General features: G+C 36.7%; 1 protein-coding gene across 1 annotated transcript in view; it reads right to left on the reverse strand.

Annotated features, from left to right (window-relative positions):
- Positions 1-488: 488 nt before the first annotated feature.
- Positions 489-25581, reverse strand: part of trappc10 (trafficking protein particle complex subunit 10) — a 57077-nt gene continuing 31984 nt past the window's right edge. Inside the window, exons 12-23 of the mRNA XM_030124386.1 lie at positions 23479-23619; positions 22602-22711; positions 21125-21654; positions 20335-20476; positions 18606-18764; positions 15893-16122; positions 13564-13664; positions 12415-12538; positions 10412-10576; positions 8491-8671; positions 5661-5855; positions 489-3127 (exon numbers count right to left, since the gene is read on the reverse strand). Of these exons, the coding sequence (XP_029980246.1) occupies positions 2880-3127; positions 5661-5855; positions 8491-8671; positions 10412-10576; positions 12415-12538; positions 13564-13664; positions 15893-16122; positions 18606-18764; positions 20335-20476; positions 21125-21654; positions 22602-22711; positions 23479-23619 (2326 nt within the window). The 3' untranslated portion in view covers positions 489-2879. The remainder of the gene's footprint in view (positions 3128-5660; positions 5856-8490; positions 8672-10411; positions 10577-12414; positions 12539-13563; positions 13665-15892; positions 16123-18605; positions 18765-20334; positions 20477-21124; positions 21655-22601; positions 22712-23478; positions 23620-25581) is intronic.

The raw sequence follows: 25581 nt of genomic DNA on the forward strand, positions 1-25581 counted from the left end.
GGTATGAATTCAACCAATAGTTTTGCTGCTACAGACATTTGAAATTTTGCCCATTATAAGTAAATGAGGAAAAAAAGAATTTCAAAATTCATAAAAAATTTGAACTTTGACCGGCTGTTCCCAAAATGTAAGGGGATCTATTTTGGGTCACTGGCAATCTATAAACCTAATTTGGTATGAATTGTAGCAATAGCTTTGCTGCTGTGGTGTTAACAAAGAAACAAACTGAGCCAGAAACAATACCCCTTGCCTCCCCTTTGGGGGGCGGGGTAGTAAGAAAAAAAGGAAGCAGAAAATACTCTGAGGGCTGGTTTTGGTTTCCAGGCGTAGAGATAAGAAAAAGTGGCTGATGCTCAAGTGTATGTTGTATTTGCAGTCATGTGCACACAGCATGTCAACTCCATCTACTATTTATTTGTGCTGTCGTATCTCTTCAACTTCACTGAACTTCCTTTAAGCTCAAGTGTTCAGATCAACCAAACATAGAGTCAGTTCCAATGATTTTTTTTTAATATAGTTGGCAATCAAAGATGATTTGGATTTGAATCATTATTTACAGATCAGTATGTACAGTGGTCGAAGAAGAGCAGGAGGCTGTAGTTACAGTGTGTGTGTTGGGGTGGGGGGGCAGGGAAAAGGGGGGAGGGGGCAGAGTGAGCTGACATTCAGCCTTTCAGACGGTACATGTGCATAGCTCGGAGACGGATTTGTCGACGCACACACACCCCACACACACAGACACACACACAGAATAAATATACACACGCGGTATATGAACAATTCACTGATAGGTAAGACAATAGATAGACAATGTGCACTGGTGCTGATCCGTATAGAAATGTCTCACCTGACCAAACACACACACAGACACGACAACTCTCACACATACACAGAACTACACACTAGAGCCCGACTCATGTGGTCACTGCTTTTACATCTCAGACTTTTACAATCAAGTGAAAAAAAATGAGAGAAAACTGAACATTTGCAGTAATTTTAGAGGGTTTGTTTTCCTACAGAATCCCTACGGTCAAAAGCAAGTCAAAGTGATGTCAGAATATTTACAAATACAATTTACAGCTGTGCGTTTTTGGTGTTTTTCACAACTTATCAGGATCATAATTACATAAGAGCTACAGTGACTTTATCTGATATATATCTTTTGTTTTCTGCCCTCTCTGTCCAGAAAACAGCTAGGAGCTAAAGCCTGCTTAAAAACTTGCTAAACAATGCTAATTTACATTTTCATGGCACCACTTTTATTCTGTATTGTCAAAAAATCCAAAACAAAATGATAACAATAATAATTCACCAAGAAATATTTATTACTTCCTTTAAGGGAACGGCGCTGAAATCTGCCAAAGAAAGCGCTAAACCCTCGCTAAAGTGCTCTACAGAGTTGCCAAGTCTAACAAGAAAATTGCAATGTTAACAACTCTGATAATTGTAACTGACTCAGCGAACAGTTATTTTAATTTTTTCAGATCATGACAGGTTTTATGTGCAATATGTTACATGTGTTTAAGAATCAGTATGTAAAATTCAGTTGTCTTCATGGGTCAATATAATTGTATTTCTAAGCTAACGGTAGCCAGAGGACAGGAGCTAGCATGACATTTGAAGGAAAAAAGGGCAAGTCTTCGAGACAGAAATCAGTGAACAGGCTGTTATGATGGATCTAGTCCTTATTTTAGAGATGTCAGCTAACAAGAAACAGACTCTCAGCACAAAATGTCCCATAAACACAAAAGCAAACTTGATAGAACCTTTAATCACTTTGCCATTTCAGACAAGATGTAACTTAGCTTAAAAAATTAGCACCTCCCCAAATACATTCTGCTAGCGAGCGGTCAGTTACTGAAGCTAAATCCACTTCTAAGCTAACATCTGTGTCATTTGCCTACATCCATGATAATATGATAACAGCCTGTTCAATGATTTATATATGGAGGATACTTGACTTGCGTTCACTCCACGGTATATGATACTAGCAAAGACTAGCTTAGAAAAACGGACTCCAACACAAACTTCACATAGCGTTTAGGAATGTTACATATTGCACCTTTAAATATGCTTTTCATTTTATGTGTCTGGAGTTTGGTTTATAGCTGAGATAACAGAATTTAAGATGCTGTAAAAGGTTATTAAACTGGACACAATAATATGATGATGTTCTAATATTCCTGTGGGTACTGAAAAACTCCCTCCACTGTGAAGGGAAGTCACATTTTAGTTCATTTCTCAGGATGCGTCACAGCCACGTTAGTCGTTTTCTAGTATTTTGCACATGTTGGGTATGCTGGTGCGAGTCTGGGACCACAGAGTCCCCCATCAGAGCCCAGCATTAGGGATCACCTTTATGCACTGGAGGGAATATTTTCAGTACGTCAGATATAACAGAGTTGATGAGGATTCTGAATGTTTGTCTATGACTTGAATGTTGATTCAGTGGCTCAGATGTAAAACCCATGACCACATATGAGCCAGACACACTCAAAGGTACAGTACTGATCGAAGCAAACACACATCCAGGGCTTTGGTGCATCATGGGACAATCAGAGGAGTGTTGATCAGATCGATCAGTCCATATATATATTTATATATTTATAACTACAAATCCATCCAATGAGCTATGTACAAAGTATGGCAAAGAAAAATCTTTATTTAAATATATCAGCAGATGTCATTGGCTCTTCAGTGTGTCCAGTCCAATGATGTGAACATTTCATGCTTAGGGCTGAGTCCATACCAGCGACCTGTGGGCGGTCTACGACATGGACTCATGGACCCGTTCTGCCCTGGACCAAAAGCTCAGCGGAGTCCATCCAGGGTCTGGGTTCAGTCCTATGAGAAGGGGGCGGGTGGTGTTGCCACCAGGGTCATGTGGCATTCACCTCCATGATGTGGTCGTCGGTGGCGGGCAGCACCAGGACCTGTCGTGCGTGGCTGTGGTTGAACACCTGCCCGGGGCTGAAGGGCTCCAGCCGCGGCATGGCCACGCCCTTCTGCTGCTGCTGCTCGTTGCTGCCGACGGAGTGAACGCTGCCTCGGCTACGGATGCTCGCCGTGTCCCCCTGGTCGTCCAGCGGCTTGTCCAGCAGGGACAGAGTGTCCTCCACGCAGCTGTCTGAGCATCACAAGATAAAAGAAAATATGAGCTCCAAGGGCATCAGTGAAGAAATTCATCTGCGTTTCAATATGAAAGATTCTCGTGTGTTTGTGTGCGAGTCTACGTGGTACTGGAGCTGATTATTTGTTGATATGAGAGCTGCGGCTATCAATTATTTTTGTAATCAGTTAATATATGGATTATTGTGTTCAATTTGATTAGATTAAATGATTACACTGTTCTACAGTTTCTTAGAAAATATCTGCTTCAGACATTAAATGTGCTAAACTTACATACTTTAGTAAGATGAATCTGAAAACTAATTTATTTATTTTTTTTATTTTATTGGTTTATTTAATACGTTTATGAACATTTCTGTATAAAAAATTACACCTATGTAAATATGCCAGAATTAGTAAAAAACTACTTTTCATCTGCAGTCCCAAGGCAGGTAACAGAAACAAAACAAAAAACAGCCAACATTAGTACATCACTCATTTGCTGTAAATTAAAAAAGAAAAATTAAAGTACAAATAATGATGACATAGGCATCATCAAAACAAAAAAATACACAAAAAACAAATAGACATAGTATGATCACCGGGGTATTAGCCTATTCATTCACCTCTATAATGACAAAAGTGCTGGTTAGCTCATGTTTTCAATATATATGATGGTGTGTTATTACACATATATGTTGGTTAATGTACATTTATACAATGGATTTATTAATGTTCCACTAGAAAGAACCTCTAACGTGAATGTATTGTAATGTGTAGTTATTGTTTTGAGGTAGATCTGGTAGCTCTGAGACAAACATTCCTTTTGAATAAAACCCATTCTCTCATTAATTCTCAGAATTTCACATTTTGACCCGAGACTGTATCTTAGAAACTGCAACCAACTAGCACTTTTGACTTAACTTTTGTTAATTAGTGACTCAAATTTTGTAAAGTTTAACTACTTTTATTCTGGAAGGAATTAATTTGTAGACAAGTGTTATTTGAATAGGTGAATAAAGTTGTAAAAATGTGACAGAGAAGTCTGAAAATGACAAACAACCTGTCCTTTATTCCAGAACCAGCAGAAACAACCACAAAAAATCTAAAATTAAAAGGATGTACACACACACACACACACACACACACACACACTCAAGCGATTTAAAAACACACCACTCAATTTTGAATTTAAAACAAGATAAGAACTTTTTTGTGACAAATTTCTTCAGTACTCTCACAGTGAGTAAAAACTAGGCAGATTTTCAACACCAAAAGTTGTCTCACGTTTTGTTGATTTTTGGATGCAGACTTGAGTCTAAAAACAGTAACTGTGGTGCATTTTTAAATCACTTGAGTGTACACCAGGGTGTTTGCTCTTTATCCAAATAAAAATTCCAGACTCTTACAAAACTGCTATTTTTTTCCCCAAGACCTTATGTACTTTCACACTTGAGTGCCTACTTTTTTGGTTGAGATTGTACCTGTTGTGTGTAGTACAAAAGTTCCTTTAAGTAAATGTATGAATGAATTAATGCATAATTTGCAGTAAATTATGTTTTACTGACAGAAACTTTTTCAAAACATATGAAAATCCCAAAAATGCATAAATATCACACAAACAAGTTTCACTAGAGTCATTCCAGTAGTGACCTGTTAGCCAAATCATATCAGGATTTTTTTATATGTTTTCGTCATGTATTTCTTACCTTACTAGATAATGTGCCTTCGAGCAGACTCTAAAATTCAACTTTGGGATAAACTTTTTTCCAAGACTTTCACACAAAATTCCAGACTTTCAAGACCTGTGCAAGCACCCTGGTATATACATAAACAGTTGTGGAAAAAAATTATTAGACCATCAAAAGTAATCAAAAACAATGGTTATGCAATCAAGTACAAACTCCTGTGTGTATCATGTGACTAAAACGGACAGAAAAGAAAACATGGAATGCCTAAAAGCACTGTTTTTGGCAGTACAGTGCCATAACTATTGATGTAAGAACTGAAGTGATTTTGGTTATTATCAAGAAAACCATGGAAAATGGGTAGATATCAGCTCTGAAATTAAAGGCTTTATGAGCTATTTTCGTTATTATCATTATATTTGTCCAAACAAATGTACCTTAAAATGAACAAGAAACTGAAGAAAACAAGGGTGGTCTAATAATTTTTTCCGTGACTGTACACACACACACACACACACACACACACACACACTATGTGGGACAACAGCTGCAATGGAGAGGACTTAAGAGCTGTTGACTGTCTGAACTTCTTGCTGTCTTTTACTCTTTGAGGACATGTTATGTCCGCTCCTTGTCATTAAGCTCTACCAGTTTCCTCCAGACCACCTCCTGCTGTTGGATCATGAGCTGACACCGGTTCAAAGTCAATCTCACTGCAATTAATCAGTTTCCTCCCCCTTTTCTGCTGCTTAACATGTGGGATGTAGAGTGACAGTAAATTCCAGTGTTTTTGCTGATTTCCAGGACAGGTTTTCTACCCGAGGAATACAGATCTAAAAATAAGTGCGTAGTGGGAGGTCTTACCGGGGTCAGACTGGATGGCCACAGGTGCGGTGTGAGGCAGGTACTTGAGCACTTTGATCTTGGGGAAGGGCAGGTGTCCAGCGAACAGCGGCATCACCTCGATCTGCACCTTGTGGGTGGCGTTGGACGTCATCGGCATGGACACCATCCCTGAACTCTTCCCACACACGGCCCAGTTACTGCTGCTGTCAGCCACTGTGGAGGGCAACGAGTCAGACAGTGAAGAGACAACAGATATCCAAGAGCCTGTACCTACAGCGCATACAGTCCTCATGGTAAAAACCTGTTCACATGTGGACAAGTCATTTAATGTGTGCAGGACTCTGATGACTTTGTTTTACCAGTGTTTTATTGAATCTGGTTGGACATTTTGTAATGTGGTGTGGATGGTGGTCTTTCGATGATCAGCAAGTGTGAGCTAAGTAGGCTGGTAAATGTAGCGTCAAAGGTGGTTGGGACACAGGTAATCCAGCTGCAAGACATACGTGATAAATGGGTCAACGATGAGGCCAAACAAATTTTAAAACTTCCATGATCACCCACTCTTTGGGGAGTTTAATTTGCTCCCCTCTGGTTGCTTTGTTAAGCTTCCTGAATTGAGGACTGGACATGCTAGGGATTCTTTAATTCCTGTGGCTATTAGGAATCTGAATTCACTTAGCTGATATCTACAGTTTTTTTAATACGTAATTATTTATTTATCTTTTGATGCTCATGGCCATCATGGCAATTAACTTGTGTACTGCCCCACTGGACGTTTGTCATTTGTGTTGGGAAGGGAGTGGCTCCATTGTGTGTTGTCCTGTGTTGTGTAATTTTCATGTGGTGGCATCTGGTGGTGCTGTTTCTGTGTATGTGTTTTTGTGTATGTTTATGACCCCTGCTGCATACTGAATTTCCTTTCTAAGAATAAATAAAGTTGAAAGTTGAAGTTGAAAGCTGATTATCACAATCTTAAAAATGCCTGAGACAATGAGCCAGCTGTGTTTTGCTGATGTAATAAATCTATTAATTCTTTTTTATTGTAAGGATTGGCTTTACAAAGGCTCAGGAGATGAAAAATGGATAAACCACACATATAAATGCACATTTACTTTTAACTTTGAGAAAAATGTGAGTAATGATTTGAAGTAACTGTTTATTGCACAAATCAGCAAAATCTCCCCTCGTTCATTTTGTTCCCCCTGAATTCCACCAGGCACCGTGGTGTGTTTCCACCACAATCATCCCAGTGCTGCTTAGTGTTTAGCATTGCGCTTCGCTAGAGGTACACGCTGCATTTAAATTTGCTGGACGCTGCATTAAGTAGCACAGAGCAGACGAGATGGGCAGGAATTCAGACAGAGTAGATGACAGGGACAGAACACTGTCAGTTTTCATGCAGACTTCCTGTACTTTGCCTGTCGACAGAAAACTATATTGAAGTACCGATGTGAAAGGATGAGGATGTATTTTAACAACTTAAACAGTCACAAATATTTACTCTACATCACTCAGAACTCCAGTCAAGTACATTAACATTGTCAGTAGCTACAGAAGCACAGTAAAAGCAGTTAAAACAGACAAAAAGAGACCATTTAATTATATGGACTACTCTGTTACCCCACCCTCCCAAAGGGGAGGTAAGGAGTATTGTTTGTGGTTCAGTTTGTTTGTTTGTTTGTTAGCACTTAAGCAGCAAAACTATCGGTTGAATTCTTACTAAATTGGGTTTGTTGTGCCTGGCACCACTTGTTTTTATCGGATTCTTTTAAAACAAGTGATGCCAGGCACAACAAACCCCACTCCTCACACATACTGTAGCTTATTTTGGCATCAATCTAGCTGATGTCCGCATGTCAATTGCCTCTACATATGTGCCTAGTTTGAAGTAAATTGAAACAAAATTGATGCTTTTATAGGCATTTGAAATTTCGCCCATTATTAGTAAATGTATAAGTTCTGGTAGTTTTGATATTTTTGTGTTATTTTTGAGTCCAGCTTTGATTTTAGTTTACTTCTATTTAGCGCTAAACCTGCATAAGGAGTTTTGTTTTTCCCATTTTTCATGACACATTTTTTAGATCCCAAATTTTGCAGAACAGACCTTAAAACAAGGGTGATTTTACCTGTAATTTAATTTCAGGTTGTGTAGAATATTTGATTCTACTTTAGTTTGTGTATTTTTAGTATTTCACTTACCACATTATTTTTACTGCTACCTTTAATTAGTTATATTTCTAAAATGCTTTTTTCTTATATTTCTTTTTTATTAAATTATACAGTTACATAAACATGTACTTAGACATAAAGAACCACACAAACACAACATAAAAAAACAAATTACACAACAAACCTATTAAACAAAAGAAAACAAGACAAAACCATCCAAAAAAACCCCCACAACAAAATAAATAATATTATTAACTTTTTTCTAACCATTTAGACAGTTAAAACTTTTTTTTGAAGAAGAAGAAGAAACTGGCTGAGTATTTGTCTGACGCTATTTTTATAGTGACTCGGTTTCACTCACTGCTCTGTGGAACTTCAGTCTAGAGAAAACCTAAGGGCAAGGTCTCTATTCTCATTTAGAACTTCTTATTGAGCAAATGGTTGAATTTTTATTAATATTTTAAATAAATCATACATACGAGCACCACAGATACGTTAGGGGTTGAAGGGTTAAAATGTACCACCTTTAAAACTACTACTGCTTTAAGAAAACTAAGGGAAAACAGGTAATAAAATGACTTGACCAACTGTTTCCACTAATACAATCTCCTTCCATTGTCTGTATTCAGTGTCTGTGGTTTTTCTACCCTTACGTCCATCGGTGTGAGGGGCCTCTTACCTTCATACATGAGTTTGGTGGTTCTGAGGCCATCTGTGTCCGTCTTACTGTCCTCTCCCGTCTCCCCCTCGGCAGGTTCAGTCAGTCGAGTGATACACACCTCCAGTCCACACAGGAACCCGGAGCGACAGTATTGTTCACCTGGTGGAGGTAGGATCTCCGCTCGCACGCTGTACAAAGTCTGCCAACATCAGACATTAGACAGAGCCCATTTAGTCAAAAACAGCCTCAACATCTCATACAATACAGTAAGTGCATATTTTTAAACACTGGCTGCAGTCATGACTAAATGTTTTGAGAATGACACAAATGGATTCTTTGTTGAAATGTGATTTATAGTCACTACATTTCTTTGAAACTGATATATTTAAAAATTTTCATGTTGGAAAAAAAAAAAAAAATTAAATTTTGCATCATTCCCAGAACTTTTGGCCGCAAGTGTTTTTATCAACATTTCTGATCAACATAATTAGGACTGGAGTAAAACACTTCATCTCAGTTGATATTGACCATTTTTATGTTAAAATAAATGATTACTTTTTCCAATTTAAAGGCTGAGGGTTTAAGTTATTTCTAACGGATGCAACAAGACAAAAAAAAAAAAAATTGAGAAATGACACCTTTAAAACAGATTAGAAGACAAATCCTTATTCAACAGGACAAAATTAATATAAATGACATAATCTGATGTAAAAGGGTGATTTGTTGAACATTTGCTGACTGAAATCGATCCTCACCTGAAACATCCAGTATCGATAAATAATATTAAGATCTATGTTTTAATATATGCCTTTTCCTTTGAACAGGTTTAAACTCTGTTAGTCTTGTTAGTTGTGTTTCACACAAGATCTGTCCAGTTAAATCAATGTGGTGGAACAAACACTGAGGACACAGTTATGTTTAAAGACAAAAAAAGAACCACATAAAACAAAAGCTATAGGTAAATTATACCAAACTGAACTTAAATACTGTAATATTCCAAACACAGAGCCATTTAACAATAAAACAGACTCGACACAGAAAACCAATGATCAGAAACCAAGTCTGTTGGACAAAACATTTGTGGTAAAAACTACCAACAAAGTCTTACAAAATTAGTCAGAATGTAGTAAAATGTATATTTTATCTAAAAGATGTTTGCATTAGATATTGTCCTTTTTATTACCTTAAAGTGTGGGTTAAAGTTGTTGTTTATAACACACTCAAGACGTGTGTGTGTGTGTGTATTGGATTTGATTTCATTCACACAATTCCAGTTGCTGATGTAAATTAAAAGTTCATTAATGCAACACAAATATTTTAATGATGCACCAAGTTCACTAGGTTCACTAAACAGTTTAATCAATTATTTTTCTAAGTATCTTTCATATTCAAACAAAACTAATAAGAAATAAAATAAAATTTAATTTCAGTTGAAATTTAATCAGTTCCAGCTCTACTTATATGTGGTTTTTACCTCTTTCTTTATGGTCAGAACCATAATTATGATAATTAGATGTCAGTTCAACATTTTGTAAATTTTGTTTAAGGTGAAAACACGACCAAACTCTAAAAACAAAACAAAAATGGACATAATGATGATGATTATACTAACAATATAAAAATGTATTCCTATAATGTTTATTGTTCCATCACATAATCAAGCTACACTTGGAGGATTTAGTCGTTCATGTTCTACTGCAAATGTTAAGTGCTGCTCAGTGAACGAAAAGCCATAAAACTCCAGGAGGGGAATCTGCTACATCTGAAACACATTCACCTTCACTGTGAAATTACATAAGCATCACATGTGAAAAATACTGAGACAAAACAATCATCCCCAGGCAGTTCGTCTCAGAGCTAGGTTGAAGAAAACACACAGTTTGATGAAAATAAACAATGTCGGGTGGAAACCTGCCACCAGTCTCCATCCTCCACTTACAGTGACTCTCTCCAGCTGAAACTGGTAGTGGAAGGGCTTGAAGGCGGACACGTCTTGGTTGAACGGCGAGAAGTTTGCAGAGAAGACGCACTGCAGACAGGAGGGCAGGTCATCCTTCCACCTCACCTCCCACAGGCAGAACACGCTGTGCTTACTGCACAAAAGCTACACAAACACACACACGCAGGCAGAAGCGTGAAACAAAGGAAGGGGGTGTTACTTTTCAAGATCAATACCTGTGAGAGATCTGACAGAAAATGGATCAAACTAGTGAAAAATGTTCCACAACCAAAATGCACATTGAACAAGCTTTTACGCATGCAAACCTTAAATGTCTCCAGAAAAGCTTCTATTACACTGGTCTACAGGTAAAATGATTCCAGAATAAAAGCAGTGCAATTTTACCACATGTGAGTCACTGAAAAAAAAAAAAAAAAAAAAAATCAAGTCATAAACGCTGGTTGGCTGAAGTTTCCAAGATACAGTTTTGGGTCAAAATGTGAAATTTGAGAATTAACAAGAGTTCATTAGAATACATTCACTTCACAGGTTCTATCTAGTGGAACATTAGTAAATCTATTGTATTAAAGTACATAAACCAATCTATAATAATACTTTATCATATACCTTGAAAACATCAGCAAACCTGCACTTTAGTCATTGGTTTTCCAATTAATTGTATTAAAATATGTAACATTTAATCTCTTAATCTCTGAGGCAGATAATTTCTAAAAAAAAAAAATTGTAGACCAGTGTTATCTATTTGGGTTTCCTACAGGTTTCTACAAGTTACATTTAAGACCTTTTTAAGACTATTTAGGACATAATGTAATGCCCTTTTCACAGCCGTTCTCCTCCACTTGTGTCAACCAGGTAGAGAATGATCTTCTCTCCACCCAGGTATTATTATATTTGCACTTCCCCATGGATACGTTTTGTTTGCGAGCCATCCCTTAAAGTTCCGGGAAGTTCAGGGGAGAGTAATGAATAATATGACCCCATTAGTCATTTATTAGTCTAGACCAGTGTTTCTTAAATGGGGGTATGCGTTTGAGAAAGACTGCAGGGGGTAGCTGAAATTTTTTGAGAAAAATACATTAAATAAGTCATCATGTACTGAATATAAAATAAATAATAACAATTAATGCTGAAATATAAACCATAATAAATAAATTCATATAATAAAATTGACACTCCCTAGTTTTATTGTCAATCGTCTTGTTTAAACTTTGGTAACATTTTAAGAACATCTGTATTTTATATTATTCAAGATGAGTTTATTTGAGTAATTCAGTAATTATTTTTGTTGATGGAAGGTTCATTTATTCATTGATGATCAATTAATAAATTTTTCTTATCAATGAAAGAGGGCACTTTTCAGTTTCTATTTTGCACACAACATTTATTCATAAAGATTTGTTTTTTTTTAATATATTAAAGTTAAATATATTTTTTTGTTTACAAAGTTTTGAAAATAAAAACATACATCTTTAGCACAGGGACAAATTTTGCCTAATTTTTTCAAACAAAAATGCTGAAGCAAGAGTTGGGAGTACTTGGCTAAAAAAGTATATTTCAGGGGGTACTCCACTGTAAAAAGTTTGAGAACCACTGGTCTGGATCAAAGTAATCTGCTGGAATAAATGTTACCTATATATTAAAGTGGCTGTCATATCAGATATTGGCATTGGATGGTAGAAAGATCTTAGAAAGCATTTAAATATGGAAATCAAAGATACGAGGGTGAGTCAAAAGGTTTTCAGACAAATGTCTAAACACCCCCGGCACATCTACAAAGAAGGAATCTATCAATAGAAACAGACTGTAAAAGTGTTTAGACTCTAATGGAGCTTATGTGAAAAAATAATTGTTATTTTGATAAACTTTTTATTATATTTATCTGAGAACTTTTTGACTCTCCCTTGTATTTATTAACCTTGTGTTGTCTTTTTTGTGTGTGTGTTGTGAGACAGTAGTTTGCATTAGTCGTTTCCTTTGTTCACCTGTTGTGTTTTAGTGTTGAGTGACTGCAGCTCCAGTGAGGCGTGCTGCTTCTCTGTCAGCTTCACTTCTGCCAGCGTGAAGTTCACATCGGACACATTCTGCACACACACCTGGATGTACTTCCTGTGGGGTCAGGACAAGGGTCACAGGTTAGCTGTGGAGGTGCGGGAAATCACCCTGGGTTGACAGAACACACAGCTACACTGCAAAAAAAGAGGCGTCTAAAAACAAGATAAAAACACTAAATCTGAGGAAAAAGGTACTCAAAACAAGTGAAATATCTGTCCATGCAGCAAGATAATTTCACTTGACAAGATTTCTTGAATTAAGATTGTTAAATCTAGAAATAAGCATTTCTACAGATGTATGAACACTTAAAATAAGAAATTAACCCTCAGGACCCCAAGTTTTTTTTTTTTTGCTGGGACTGCTGCCTGGAGATGTATTAGAGAAAGAAGACAAATACCTCTTTAAAATTCTTATAATTGTTTCCAAAAAAGGCCATTACAAGGAACTGGCTCAAAACTGATGCACCCTGTGAGGACCAGTGGCTAATAGATAAAAACTTTAAGCTTAAAGTTTTTATCTGCTTATCTGTTTTATCTGTTTTTTTTTTTTTTCTCTCATGCCTATACTTTTTATTGCTTCCCTGCTGTAATGCTTTTAATGTTTTATGTAAAGCACTTTGAATTGTCTTGTACATGAAATATGCTACATAAATAAACCTGCCTTGCCTTGCCTAATAGTAATAGAGGAAATTTACTCTATGGAAAGATTGACTTACTACCTATGGATCAAGGAACATATCTTCATAAAGCACTGGAGAAAAAGGCGGGACTATAAACAAAACAATGCATAATTACTACTGTCTGTCATTTAAATATTTTGTGTTCAACCAGTAACCCCCTAGTGTCTGTGTTGTATTGTTCCTTGATAAAACAAATAAAAAAAAAAAAAAAAAAGAAATTAACTCTTGAAACTAGGTAAATTATCTAACACTTCTAAATCAACTTTTTTTTTTTTTTTAATCTTGGTAAGAACCAAAGAATTTGCAGTGTACACAAAGTGAAGACAAGCCTTCTGATTGAAAGTGAACATCTCATGTCTGATCTAAAACACACAAATACACTTTGAGACTGAAGCCTCACCTGTTACCAGCAGAAAGTAGCGAGTGTTTGGTTTTGAAGGGGATGTAGAAAGTAAGGGCGAGCAGCGTGGAATAGATCGACCAAGGACAATCGATAGACATCTGTGGAAACACACAGTGAACTTCATCAAACAACCTCTCATGCATTATGAGGAAAAACCTGCTGTACTTATAACCAGGACACAGAGAATCAGCTGAGCAGTAAAAAGTACTTCATTCAAAACCATAAAATAACAATGACATTAACTAAAAGGAAAACTTGCACAAGAAACACAACAATTACAGTTTTCTTCCTCAAACAACTGGAAATACACATAGATCTGTATTAAATTTAAATAAATTCCAGAGCTGTTTATTACTGAACACATATGATAATAAAGACAAATACATTCACATACCAGATTCAACTGGTTTAACTTTATAACTAAAGAATTATGTACTCTGATTTACTAAAACTACTCAAACAGTGCCTCCTCTTTTACTTTTACTTTTAGTTCTGGTCTACCCATGCTCAGTTAGTCTTTTTAAGTATGTGTGAGCTTGTGGGTTTGCATGTGTGTGTGTGTGTGTGTGTGTGTGTATGTGGGTGGGGGATGGTACTGATTTTTAAACTGATATGTAACGCACTTTGTGCTACAGTCTCAATGTATGAAAAGTGCTATACAAATCAAGATTGATTGATTGATTGAAATGCACATCATTGTCCATAGATCCATTTTCTATGGAATCACGTCAAAGATGGTTCAAGGAAACATGACAGTTCACTGGAGAGTGACTTCCTGTTTCAGTTTTCACTTTCCCGCTGCCTTAGGAGACTAGCCTAAGAATATTTGGAATAGGGATGCAAATTATCAATTAATTCATTAATTATTAGTTGGGTGACCTTGTCGATCAATTAACGATTAATTGATAAGCGGGGATTTTCCAATGAACCTGAAGTTCTCTTTCGATAGGGTCTATAAGAATGAAAGCTAAATATTGTTTCTATACTTCATGAAAAAAGCATGTCATATTCCTTAATGACTGATTTATTGCAGCATTGGATACGGTACAGACAATGACATTTAGGTAGTATAACAGAATAAATTCGGCAGAGAAATTAAATAAGATAAATGGATCTGAACAGGGGCAATTTTGCAGAAATGGGCATTTCTCACTTTCCATCACTACCTGACATGATGGAGTGAGATTTCAGTACAGAGGAGGTTCACACGGGGGCCGGATCTCAAGGAGCGGGAAGATACCGTCAATTAACCGACAATTATTGTAATTTAATCAAGCAAATTCTTATCAACAATTAACTGCTAACCGATTGTTTACATCCCTAATTTGGAATTTAGGGAATTTTATCTGACGAACAATTTTGGCAAAGAAGGTCAGATTGTAAACATCTGTGGTCACTGTAGTCAAGGACTCAGATGAAAAAAAAAAAGAAAAACAAACATTATACCTCAGTAAAAAAAACAAACAAGAAAAGGTACTTTAAATGTACTGTATTTGGGATGAAGAACTGAATGACAAATAGTGTACATATCATATGCACATTATCTCTTACATGATAAAGCAGACCAAGAACAGAAAAGAAGGTGGGAATTAATGTGTAAAGTTAGACAATTATTGATGCATGATTCTTATTAATACAAATAATAATGATGACAATAATCATGAATCCACTAAAAAGGGATTCCATGCATTCCATGTCTCATGTTCCTGGGCAGAAACAATATGAGAAATTGCATCCTTTTCCTTCTTGTCCCCTATAAAAATTAATATAAAAGTGTGCCTCTACAATTAAAAAAAAGCTAAAATAAACAACATCTCCTTTTCTCTTGTCACCGCTTCCCATATTTCTGTGGTGGTTCCATTGGTTTTCTTATTCTTGTTATTGAAAAACAGGACTGATGATAAATAACTGCTAAATTGCTTTATAAATGAATCTGTCATTTCTGACCAGAGATCAGAGACGGGAATGAAGACAGAAAAGGGATTTGATCGTCCTTTCAAAATCGAAATATCATTTTTCATTTTTTGGGTCAGAAACAGCAGATACAACATTTATAAAGGAATAAATTTGTTCTTCTTGCAGAAGAAAATAAAACATACCATACTGACAAAGGGCAATAATGTGTATTATGTATGATTACTGTAGAGTCTCAGCAGCTGCTTCTATTCATGTGTTTTTCATTAATACTAATATAAATAAAGATAAATAACCAAAATCAAGAGCTTTATTGTTGTTGCTGTTCATGAAAGTCGACTGAAATGTGAGCTCCGTAATCATCACAGGCTAAATGATGAAAAGTGGGGTGTACTTCAGTCTCAGTCCTCACCCGCTGGTCGATGGCGGTCATTGGGGTGTCGGGGTGACTGTAGCTGCGCGGCCGGTGGCGGACCTCCCCGTTTGTGAGTCTCTCGTTTGCAGGCCGCTCGGAACCGGACGGGATGATGCACAGCACCTCCAGTTGGAACTCCAGTGTGTGGTAGGGAGGGGTGGAGGGAAGGCTGATGCTCGTCACCTTCTCCGAGGACTGGATGGACAGGACGCTTTCACCCACCAGTTCTGGACGTGGAAGACGGAACAACATTAGAACCTGAGTACGAAAGACCTGAAACTTCAAAACTGACACATTCTAACTTCTTAACAATATGTGTGTGTGTGTGTGTGTGTGTATGTGTGTGTGTGTGTGCTGGAAAAAACACTGTTTTATATGAGAAAACAAGACACTAGAATCAGACATTTCCTGACACAACAGTGCAATAGGATTAGTGTCTTAATAAAAACATTTAAAATGATTTGTGTTTTAGAAAAGGACTCGACTGTCACTGTTACAGGAATAATGAAAATCAGTTTAGCAGCTCTGGTTCTTTTTAGCAGCAAACAAAGTGCAAAAAGACTGCATAAAAAATAATACTGTATAAAGACTGTATAAAAAGACTGTTTAGAATGTATAAAAGATCACGTAAATTATACCGAAAAATACTGACAACATACAAAACTCCAAAGAAATACTAAGACACAAAAAGCAAACTCTATACTACAGATGGAGGAAATATGTACACAAGGTTCCACCAGGTTTCTACAAGTTCAAGATAGCACTGCAAAAATCTAAATCATACCATGTGTATTTTTATCATTTCTACTTAAAATATCTCATCACACTTAAAATAAGACATAATCACCTAAAGAGTAATTTTTCATTGAGATTTAAGAACTTGTTTTTAGACAATAGATCTTGAAATTACAGCTTGAATTAAGCAAAAAAAAAATCTTGAATTAATCAAAAAAATCTGCCAATGGCACAAGTGAAAATTATCTGGGTGAGATTTCTTGAAATAAGATTTTCAAGATCTATTGTTTAAAAATAAGTTCTTATATCTCACTGAAAAGTTACTCTTTAGGTGATTATGTCTTATTTTAAGTGTAATGAGATATTTTGACTAGAAATGAGAAAAATACACTTGGTAAGATTTTGATTTTTGCAGTGAGGGTAGGAGATCCTGGAAAAATGGTTCGAGCAAGCTACATGGCAGGGTGTGTATGTGCGTGTGTGTGTGTGTACGTGTATGTGTGTGTGGTGGTGGGGTGTACTGATTTTATATGTAAAGCAGTTTGTGCTATATTTCACTGTATGAAAAGTGCTATATAAATAAAGATTGACTGATTGATTCCCCCCTTACATTGTTGTATTTTACCATAAATCATATCATAAATAATGTATCACCAGCTTCTTTCATTTCTTGAGATGTTTGTTCATTTAAATGATCTTTAGTTAAACTTACTAAATGCTGTTTCTGTCTGATTCATCATTAGCTTCTTAAACTGGAACCTGCCTTGTGATCACAAACAATCTAAGTGATGACAATTCAGTCATCAAGTGCAAGTGAAAGATTCTTTCCCCACACGTCAGCACTAAAACATGTATGTACAAGTTCAGGCCTACTGCCCTCCATTCTGTTTGCAGCTCTGGTGTCTATAAATAGGAAATACCTTAAGGGAGACTAAGAATATTGTATAAGAGCACACTTTACATACCTTGTCTGGTCAGTGTGTCTCGTTTGATGCACATGATGATGCATATTGAGACTGTACCGTTTCTTTTTTTTATTCTATGAGCCAAAGTCGTAACAAACTGAAGCTGAAACTAAAATGATTTCAGCAATATGGAGAAAATAACTGCAATGGTGCAACATAGACTAGAACTTTTTGCTTCATGTTGGGAAAAATGGGTTCAATATATGATGATCCAGAGGCTTCATTTTATTTTATGTAAATGAACAATCTCAGCTACACGATCACTTCCAAATGTTTATTGTTCAAGACCTGTGTTTGGTTTTTTTTATGTTCTTTCTACTACTTTATTTCAGATGTTTGAGAAAAGGATATATTACATTATATCTGGGGAGGCCATGGCTCAGATGGTAGAGCGGGCCGTCCAATAATCGAACGGTTGGCAGTTCGAATCCCGCTCTGTCCATGTGCTGTTGTGTCCTTGGGCAAGACACTTCACCCCCCCTTGCCTCCAGTGCTGCTACTCACACTGGTGTATGAATGCGTATGAATGTTTGGTGGTGGATTGGCAGCCACGCTTCAGTCTGCCCCAGGGCAGCTGTGGCTACAAATGTAGTTTACCACCACCAGAGAGTGAATGAATAATGGATCCACTGTACGCGCTTTGAGTATGCGTTCATAAAAAAGTGCTATATAAATCTAATCCATTATTATTATATTAAAGATACAGACTTGAGAAAATGAACCTACAGTACACATGTAACTATAAATGAATGTACGATGTATATGTGGATATCTGTATGTACCTAATGGAAAATTATAATAAGAAATAAATAATTATATATATATTAAAAAAAAAGAAACTAAAATGATTTCAATCATTTCATTCTACACATAAGTGGATAATCTGAGAAATAACTAAAGATTGCTCTAAACGCATATTTAACACTGGCTTTATAGATAGGATAGCTGTGTTCAAGAGCCCTGATTATGACAGGAACGTCTCTCGAGGTGCATTAGGAGTGTGTACAGACCCGCGGCGGTGTTGCTGATGCGAGCCGAGCAGCTGGCGGAGGGGAGGATGGGCATGGAGTCGGTGTTGCTGAGCTGCAGAGCGTCACCTTTCTTCACAGTGTAGTGACCCGTCAGCAGAGTGAACTTGACCATCTGAGGCAGTCCGGCCAAAAGCGGCTCTGAAGACACACACAGACAGAGTGAACAACTACGGACACACACACAATAACACAATTCCTATTTTTATATAAATATCTTACCAAATACAAGAAATCAAAACCATCAGACTCTGTGTTAAGTGAGCGTGTGATCATCACCTTTTCATAATAAAATCGATTAACAGATCTCCTTTTGGAAACTGTCTTATAATAATTCAGATAAAGGCATTAACATTGACAACCCAGCTGTGCAAGATGCCTCATGTTTCAATCTTTCAATGACAAACAATGAAAAGTGCTGATCCTACTTTACTCCTAAGGGATGCAGTACTGAAAATACAACCATTAAATGGTCATGCTCTTAAGCCATTTTCACATTAAGTCTGAATTTACACTTTGCAGATTCATGTCACATCACAATTAAATTTGAGTTTGTTGCAGTGATTTTGATTTTCGGTATGCAGTTGTGAGATGTAATGACGTATATAAATACTAAATACTGCACTTCAGTACAGATTTGACATATTGGAATTTTACTCTAATACATTTATTTTAGTACTGTCAAACAATTAAAATTTTTAATCAGATTAATCACAGGGTTGCTGTGGATTGATTTCAATTAATCACGATTAAATATAATTAGTTCTTAATCTATATTAATCACATTTCATTTTGCATGAGCAAACTGACCCCAGTAAGAAGCGAATATATATGCATTTAATGTGTTTGTCGCAAGCTGGGCGACGCGTTAGCTGAAATGCTCGCAGAATCCCCGACTAATGTATGCTTTATGTTAATGTGGTATTTTAAGTTGGAAGTGCTTTGGTGAAAAGAAAACTCCTTCCTGCAGAGTGTGTATAATATTTTATGTCGGTCAACTGTTCCGACTTGGTTTTTTTGTCCTCATATTTCCATCCAGAGGACCAAGGTGCTGTTTAGCACCTTCCATCTTTATGGATAGGTTCTGCTGACTGTCACTACCGGATCAACTGCTCATTTGTTCATGTGCGATGGTAACTCCACTTGGACGAACTGCCCCAAATGTGCTGCCAGAGACATTCAGATGAATTAAATATGTTAATATTTTTTATCAGATTAATCATGATGATGGATTAATCTGCGTGAATACGTTAATTTTGACAGCCCTAATTTATTTAAATTCATAGTTACTTATTCCATAAAAAACATAAGATGCTCATACCATATTATGTAGGATTATACAACTCACTAGCACAAATCCACTTCATTTACACACACATCATAACACCTATGTACTTTTGTTGGTGATACATAATATTCTATTATACTACAACACTTTGAAAGGAAGTATTGTGCATAATGAGTACGTACTTATTTTACTTGTAGTAAGTACACTTTGATAAAACTTCAGACCTTTTACATCTAGTGAGGTATTACAACACATCTACAATTATCACTTTACTTTTCTGTTGACTGGTGTGAAATCAACAGAAAAGAAAAAGCACAGAAAAACAGCTAAAAGACTATTATTAATTTTGATTATGATTATTTTGTATCCCCATGGTTACAATATTCCTGTGTGACATTTCTCTGTTTGTTTTAGTCTCCAGACCTGAGAGAGGCTCCACAGTGAGCTGCGGCTCCTGAGAATAGACTTCGTACTGGACCGATGGGTAGATGTGAGGAAGCACAAACTGCACCTGACCCACGGTGGCACACAGCTGACGCAACGTGTAAGTACCCGGTTGGCCGCTCTACAAAAGAAAATAAGAGGAATGTTTAATAAAATATAAGAAATTTGACAATATAGAAGTAAAACAACTCCTGTCTTTAATCCATAAAGACCCAGTGCTACTTTAGTGGCAGTTCCCAAATTAATTTTTCTCTATATTTAACCTTCCTAAAGGGATTAATTATTTATTTATCATAATATTATCTACTTCATTTTGCATTTTTTTCAGAGTAAATCATGTATTTTCCTATATTTAATTCATTGATCATATAGATGTTCATAAAACCTCAGAGTAAATTCAATGTTATTATATCAGAAACAGAGAAAACTGAAGAAAAATGGACTTTTTCAGAAAAATATATCATTAACTGAACATAAACCAAGTGTGTCCATCCAATGTCACTGATTAAACTCCATGGGTTTTACTGGTGAATCAATATTGAAGAAGATGACTGTGTTTTCATATTCACTAGCCTCTGAATGTCCGAATGGGTCATATCTGAAGACCATTAAAAGATGACAAACTGTATTTCACACCAATTATTTACATGTATTGATAGGATTATTGGATCAGCAGGTATTAAACACTTTAGATCAGTAGATGGTTTTGGTCGCAGGTGGATGTTTGGGTCTTTATGGGTTAAAGTCTTGTGTGTCATGTGTGTCTTACAGGTGCTGTGAATACGATGCTGTTATTTCCAGGCTCTAACATGACATCCTGCACTTTAAGCATCTGTGCTTCTTCCTTCATTGTAACAGCCAGAGGACTGACGCAGTTGGGCGTGTCCGACGGCGAGCTGCTGTCATGGCGACGCATGATCAGGTGAGTGTTTTTACACACAACTCCCGTAGAGTTGAGAGAATTGTCCGAGGGACTCCTGTCCTGAATCTCGTCAAGCTCTAAAGACGGACCCCCAGCTGAGGATGGTGGCCCCGCTGAGGAGCTGCTGTGGATAAAGTCTACTGTCCCTGGGTTCGTTTGCCTCTGAGCTCCCTTCAACCTCCCATGAGTCCCTCCGTGCTCCAGGTCGAAGTGAATGCTGGCGGCTAGCTGCTGTATGCGCACTGACACGGGCATTAGACAGCGCAGGGTGAGCTCCACCTTCAGGACGGCTCCGGAATGGACAGAGGCCGTCGCTGGACAGAACTGGAGACGCGTGAGCTGAGCAAAAACTCCCATACTCAGAGAGACTTTCTGAGCTGTAGAAGAAGAAAACAGAATGGGGTGTAAATGATTACAAGGATTAAAAGACATAAGTAGTGTTGTTCCCCTGGTACAGCGGTGTCAATCTCAGTTTAGTTTAGGGGTCACATTCAGCCCAATCTCAGTTGGGCTGGACCAGTAAAATAATAGAATAACACCTATAAATAATGACAACTCCAAGATTTTCTCTTTGTTTTACTACAATAAAAGACATTAAATTCTGAAAATATTCACATTTACAAACTATCTAAACAAAAAAGATGCAAATAACCTGAAAAAAAAAGAACATTTTTAAGGAAAATAAGCACAATTTTAACAATATTATGTCTCAACTTAACATTTATACATGTGCATTGCAGTGTTACATTTCTTCAGACATTTCAGGTTGTTCACATTTGTTCAGGTTATTCACATTTTATTTTTAAAGGATAGTTTGTAAATGTAAAACTTTTCATAATATCTATTACAAGAAACAAAACTGCAGTTGTCATACAGATTATTATGCTATTATTTTACTTGAGATTACATTGATATATATGTGGAACCTGAACTAAAACAAGTTTAACACCCTTGACTGTTAATATCTTCAGTGTAATTTTTGCACTAAGCAAATTCATCCCACGACCTGGATTGGAACCTTTAACGGGTCTGTTTTGACCCATGGGCCGCATGTTTGACACCCCTGACCTGAGCGATGTGAAGTAAAAGCCCAGCACAAGATGACAGCTGTATACATCATGCTCCAAAATCTGCTGAATGGAAGCTAAATGAATTGGACCAAATGTATACAACTGGCTGAGAAAATCCATAAACCTGAACCGCGACATACATGTACATACGCCCTGAGGGACTGACATTAAAACACTGTATGTCATTCTATTATGTAATTTTGTATTGTATGATATTCTAATATGATGTAGCAGTCATGAACAGGTTTACTTACACTGATCTCCAGACTTGCTGGCAAAGGTCAGAATTTCCTGACAAAAGTGCTTTCTCTCCTCTGTGGTCAGATTCACATCACCGGCCAACAAGGCACTAGTCTGTAAGTAGCTGGAGGAATGGTGAAGGCGTCCAAGCAGAACAGAGTGAACCACAGCACAAACGCTGACATTCCGGGTTAAAAACAGGACAGTCTAAGTCTTTCTATGCATTTTAGGGGAGCGTATTCCTGGTTTTCACTTCTATTAAACCACCACATAATATGAAAATAGGTCATGACCTTTTCCGAACAATAAGCAGAGTTCTCCTGCAGGTTTGAACACTTACATTTAAGACTTTTCCCATACTTTTTAAGTCCATGGTGATAGAAATTTAAGTACTATTTCAAACCTTTGGACTTTGATGATGCTCATGATCAGAATACAGAACTATATTTTTACAGTGTCCTCATGTTTTTCTGCCTTCATAATGGAATTTCCAAATGTGAGTGTTTTCTTGCACAAGGTTGACAGTTTTTAAATTCCTTTTTTTCCTCCAAACAGGCTCATATTGAGCAATAAAATCTAATCAGTTTCATTTTTGATAGGATTTAATACTTCTTAAGGACCCACAAAAACCCTGAATCTACTTTTGCACATTAGCCTTGAACATAAAACAATACACTGACTCTTTAAAGTACCCTATGGAGTTTTTTTTAATGATTGTGTCCCTGTTATGTTTTTGCCTTGAGCAAACATTTAGTATGTGCAGGAAAATGCACTCAATGCACTTAGGACTTCAAGGACGCAGACAAGAGCACACGTGTTTATGAGTGTATTCCAAGGGGCGCTGTTAGTATGTTTTTGTACGAGGTTTGTCTGAGATGGTGTGAAGGATACTCTTCAGTTCGGCCCAGCAGTTTCTGACACTCTGCGATCTGTTTCCTGGTGTGTGTGACGGGGAGGCTCCAGCCCTCCGATACGTACGACTTCAGAGCTTCCTGTAAGAAGGCCTCTGCTCGCTCAGGGTCGCCCTTCCTCCTAATAAAACACACAAATAAAGCAGATTCTCACATCAGATGAAACAAAGGAAGGTTTTGTTACTAATACAACTTACTTTAGATCTAAATACACATGAATTCTATTGTGGATTATCAACATAAACACTGAATTACCTTTGGACTAATGTATTGATCTGAATAAAAATGAGGTTCTGCAGGTTTCTGAAGACTCTTTTAAGATCATACGATTAGCAGGTATTAACTGTTGGGTTTTTCCCCATGACTTCCCCCTTTGTTATCCAAAGTTACTAATTTGAGTGTTTTCTTACACTGGCTGTGATGCCCCAAAGCCATTGTGTCCCTGTGCAATGGCATCTTGATACAAACACTGAAACTGAAGCAAATCTATTTATATCTATTACTTTAGGATATTGTTTTAGATATTCCACTCTTAGCAATTAATTTCCTCTTTTTTAATGAGATTAATCATATATTTTTACATTAAGCAACTCAGAATAAACTTTGTCATTTCATAGTTTTACAGTTTATGAAGCTGATACTAGAGTATCTTGGACCTGGACTTTCTTAGACCAGATGGGCTTCTAACCAGCTGTAAATGGACTGTTTGAAGTGCATGTAGAGCACAGTGGCACATAGCTGATTGAAAAGTTTCAATCCACAGTATACTCCAGCAGAAAACTTTTAACTTTTAACTTTTTAACTTTTACTTTCAGGGAGAATTTTAACAGTTACAAGCTATTTGCTGGCAAAAAGGCTACAATATTTTTTTAAAGTATTCGAGAAAAAAATAGGCCAGTTAAAGCTGCTGGAGTTTAAATAACGGAGACAAGTGAAAAAGCATGCGGAGCTTACCAATACCTCTGCCTGGTCACACAACTCTTTACCCCTCCTGCTCACTCATACCTTGCTTACCTAGGGATTACTTTTGTGTCTTCACTTTCAATCTTTTCAAAAGCTTTTAAAAAATTTGCCCAAAAAAAAAAAAAAGCAAAAATTGAGAGAAAGGCACATGTAAAAAAAACATGTTTGTCACATTTGAAAAGAATTGGGAGAATAGTGTCCAAGAAATCAGTTAAACACATTTTCTAAGTTGAAATTTTCAAAAATTTGTAAAAGAAAATTCCAAAAATTTAAATTCTGCCATCAAACTACGCACTGTACCTCTACTAGTGGTGAAGAATATGTGTTTGAAATTTGAAAAGAATCAGGTGAATAGTCTTTGAGTAATCAGCTGGACAAAAATCTCGGACGGACGGATAAAAAAGTACACAAGAATTTTAAAGCATATACTTGTAGTCCTCTAGTCTTGATCCAAATCAAGAGACTAAATATAAAAACACATGAACCTGACATTGCTTCATGCTGCCATAGAAAAGTGGAGACAGTTTTTCTAAGCTTCAGAGTCAAGTCACAGAGTAGTGTAGTAGAACAGGTTTATATAGGGTTCATCTAAAACCGACTGAATTACAATATGCTTAAAGGGAATTCTAGATGTTTTGATGAGTGACACTAAAAACTATCAAGCGATGCAGCTTTAATGTGATAGGGCACTCACCATAACTGTTCAATAAGGCAGTGATTAGAGTCAGTAAGTGAAAACCTCCTGATCCATATCAAACACCTTCTGTTATGTCTATTATTTAAGACTGTGGTTACAACCTTTTACAGAAGTTTGAATGCTTTTTCTTGTATTACACTAATCTGAGAACAAATTTGTGATTTCAATTACAGATCAGTCTACAACACATTTCTAAAGTTAGTGTAATATTAGAAAAATAAATCTGCTAAATCTGTAAGAACTGTAGCTACTGTGAGGCACTGCCATTAACAGCACCTGTACAACCTATGGTTTATTTTAAAGCCTATCCACGCCCACTATAAACCCACACTAGTGGGATTTTATAATCTTATTTGCGTCCTCGGGACTGTGTAGGTGTTTACAGGATTGTGACTGACCCTTTCTGAGACGCAGCCTAATCCT

The sequence above is a fragment of the Sphaeramia orbicularis genome, chromosome 21, assembly GCF_902148855.1.
Source record: "Sphaeramia orbicularis chromosome 21, fSphaOr1.1, whole genome shotgun sequence".
Classification (NCBI taxonomy): Eukaryota; Metazoa; Chordata; class Actinopteri; order Kurtiformes; family Apogonidae; genus Sphaeramia; species Sphaeramia orbicularis.